Source organism: Penaeus monodon, chromosome 29 (assembly GCF_015228065.2).
Source record: "Penaeus monodon isolate SGIC_2016 chromosome 29, NSTDA_Pmon_1, whole genome shotgun sequence".
Lineage (NCBI taxonomy): Eukaryota > Metazoa > Arthropoda > Malacostraca > Decapoda > Penaeidae > Penaeus > Penaeus monodon.
In genome coordinates this window covers 29909370-29910799 of record NC_051414.1, presented here as the reverse complement: position 1 = coordinate 29910799, position 1430 = coordinate 29909370, and the positions used below count along the sequence as shown (strand labels likewise).

Sequence of the window (1430 nt, the reverse complement as noted above, 5' to 3'; positions counted from 1 at the left end):
AATAAAAAGAGAGTTGACCGGTGAAAGAAAAGTAAATATCTTTAAAAAGTTTGTCGAAGTGCATTGGTAATAATTATTTTGTGTGTGTGTTTGTGTAGTAAATATTTTATAGTTGATTTTGATTTCTTGTGTTATCACTTATGTACTTGTATCTAATATTCCTATATATTTTTGCACTGGCTTTTTAAATACCCAATTCAATTTCATGACGCTAGCCATAGACTCTTTTTTATGGGTAATCACACCACCACACGTCTCCTACAGGCAGGAGAAGAGAGTCAGAAGGGTGATAAGGGAGCCACAGGAGCCAAGACAGGCATCATATCCAGCAGCAAGTTCCACCAGTGCCCCTACTGTGCTTACGACACACCCAGGAAAGACCATCTGGTCATGCACATTCGTACCCACACAGGGGAAAAGCCCTATTCCTGTCCATACTGTCCCTCACGATTTGTTCAGAAAGGGACTCTCAGTAACCATATCCGCACTCACACCGGGGAAAAGCCCTTCTCATGTCCACACTGCTCCCAGTGCTTTGCACGGAACAGTCACCTCTGGAGTCACGTGTCAACTCGCCATAAAGGAAGACTTTCGACTGCTACTTGAATAAGGAATAGTTTTGCCCTCACTTAAGATTGTTCCATGATGTGTTTAGTTATAACTGAGAAAGTTCTTGCATTAAAATGCTAGTTTTGTGTTATTGAAAATGTTATAGCTATTCAGAATTGGAAGTGTAGAATTCATGCTAGATTTAAAAGGAGAAAGATTGCTGATACAGAAAATTTTTTAGAACATAAATTATAATATTAGAATATAATGAAGTAGAGACTATATAAAAGAAAGTGCTACAATAGTAAGAAAAAAACAAATATAGTATATTTATTAATAATAGGCTGCCCTTTAAATTGAAACACAGGAAGTGATGGGAAAATGTTATGTCTTTTTTCTTTGGTGCTTCTGAAAGGTTAATTTTGTACATTTTATATATCCAAAGGAAGTTGGAATTAATCTTTTCCACACATTGTTGTGTGTGTGTGTCTTTTTTTTAAGAGGTCATGTATTTGGTTAATAGGATTGTAATATGGTTAAAAAAGTGGTTCTATGATGAGACGTATCAGAACACGTATATGCAGCTTTAGTTTTATAAACTTTTTGTTTCATGATGCTCTAGAAAATTTAGGAGAATGTAATCCTGCTCTACACAAGAGCATCTGCTTATAGGAAGAGGAAGAAAATCATTATCATTATGATGTGAGCCCAGCCAGAATTCAGTTATAGTCAATAATTGTAGCTTTGAGATTGCCATTGACTTAAGCTTAGGTCAGTGCATGCATATGGTGTTGCAATTGACTTAGGCTTAGGTCAGTGCATACATATGGTGTTGCAAGTACCATTCTTACACAAATAATTGCTTTAATGTTCATTGCAGA

At 36.0% G+C, this 1430-nt stretch overlaps 1 protein-coding gene across 2 annotated transcripts in view; it reads left to right on the top strand.

Annotated features, from left to right (window-relative positions):
* LOC119592131 (zinc finger and BTB domain-containing protein 7A-like) overlaps nt 1–1430 on the top strand; it is a 13140-nt gene that overhangs the window by 11378 nt on the left and 332 nt on the right. The window contains exon 7 of one of the 2 annotated variants that reach the window (XR_005230407.1): nt 265–394. Coding sequence is in view for 1 of the 2 variants with exons in the window: in XM_037940950.1 (XP_037796878.1) it covers nt 265–606 (342 nt within the window). In the remaining variant the exon portion in view is untranslated. Of the gene's footprint in view, nt 1–264 lie in introns of both variants that reach the window. The other variant, XM_037940950.1, reaches the window with a different exon arrangement.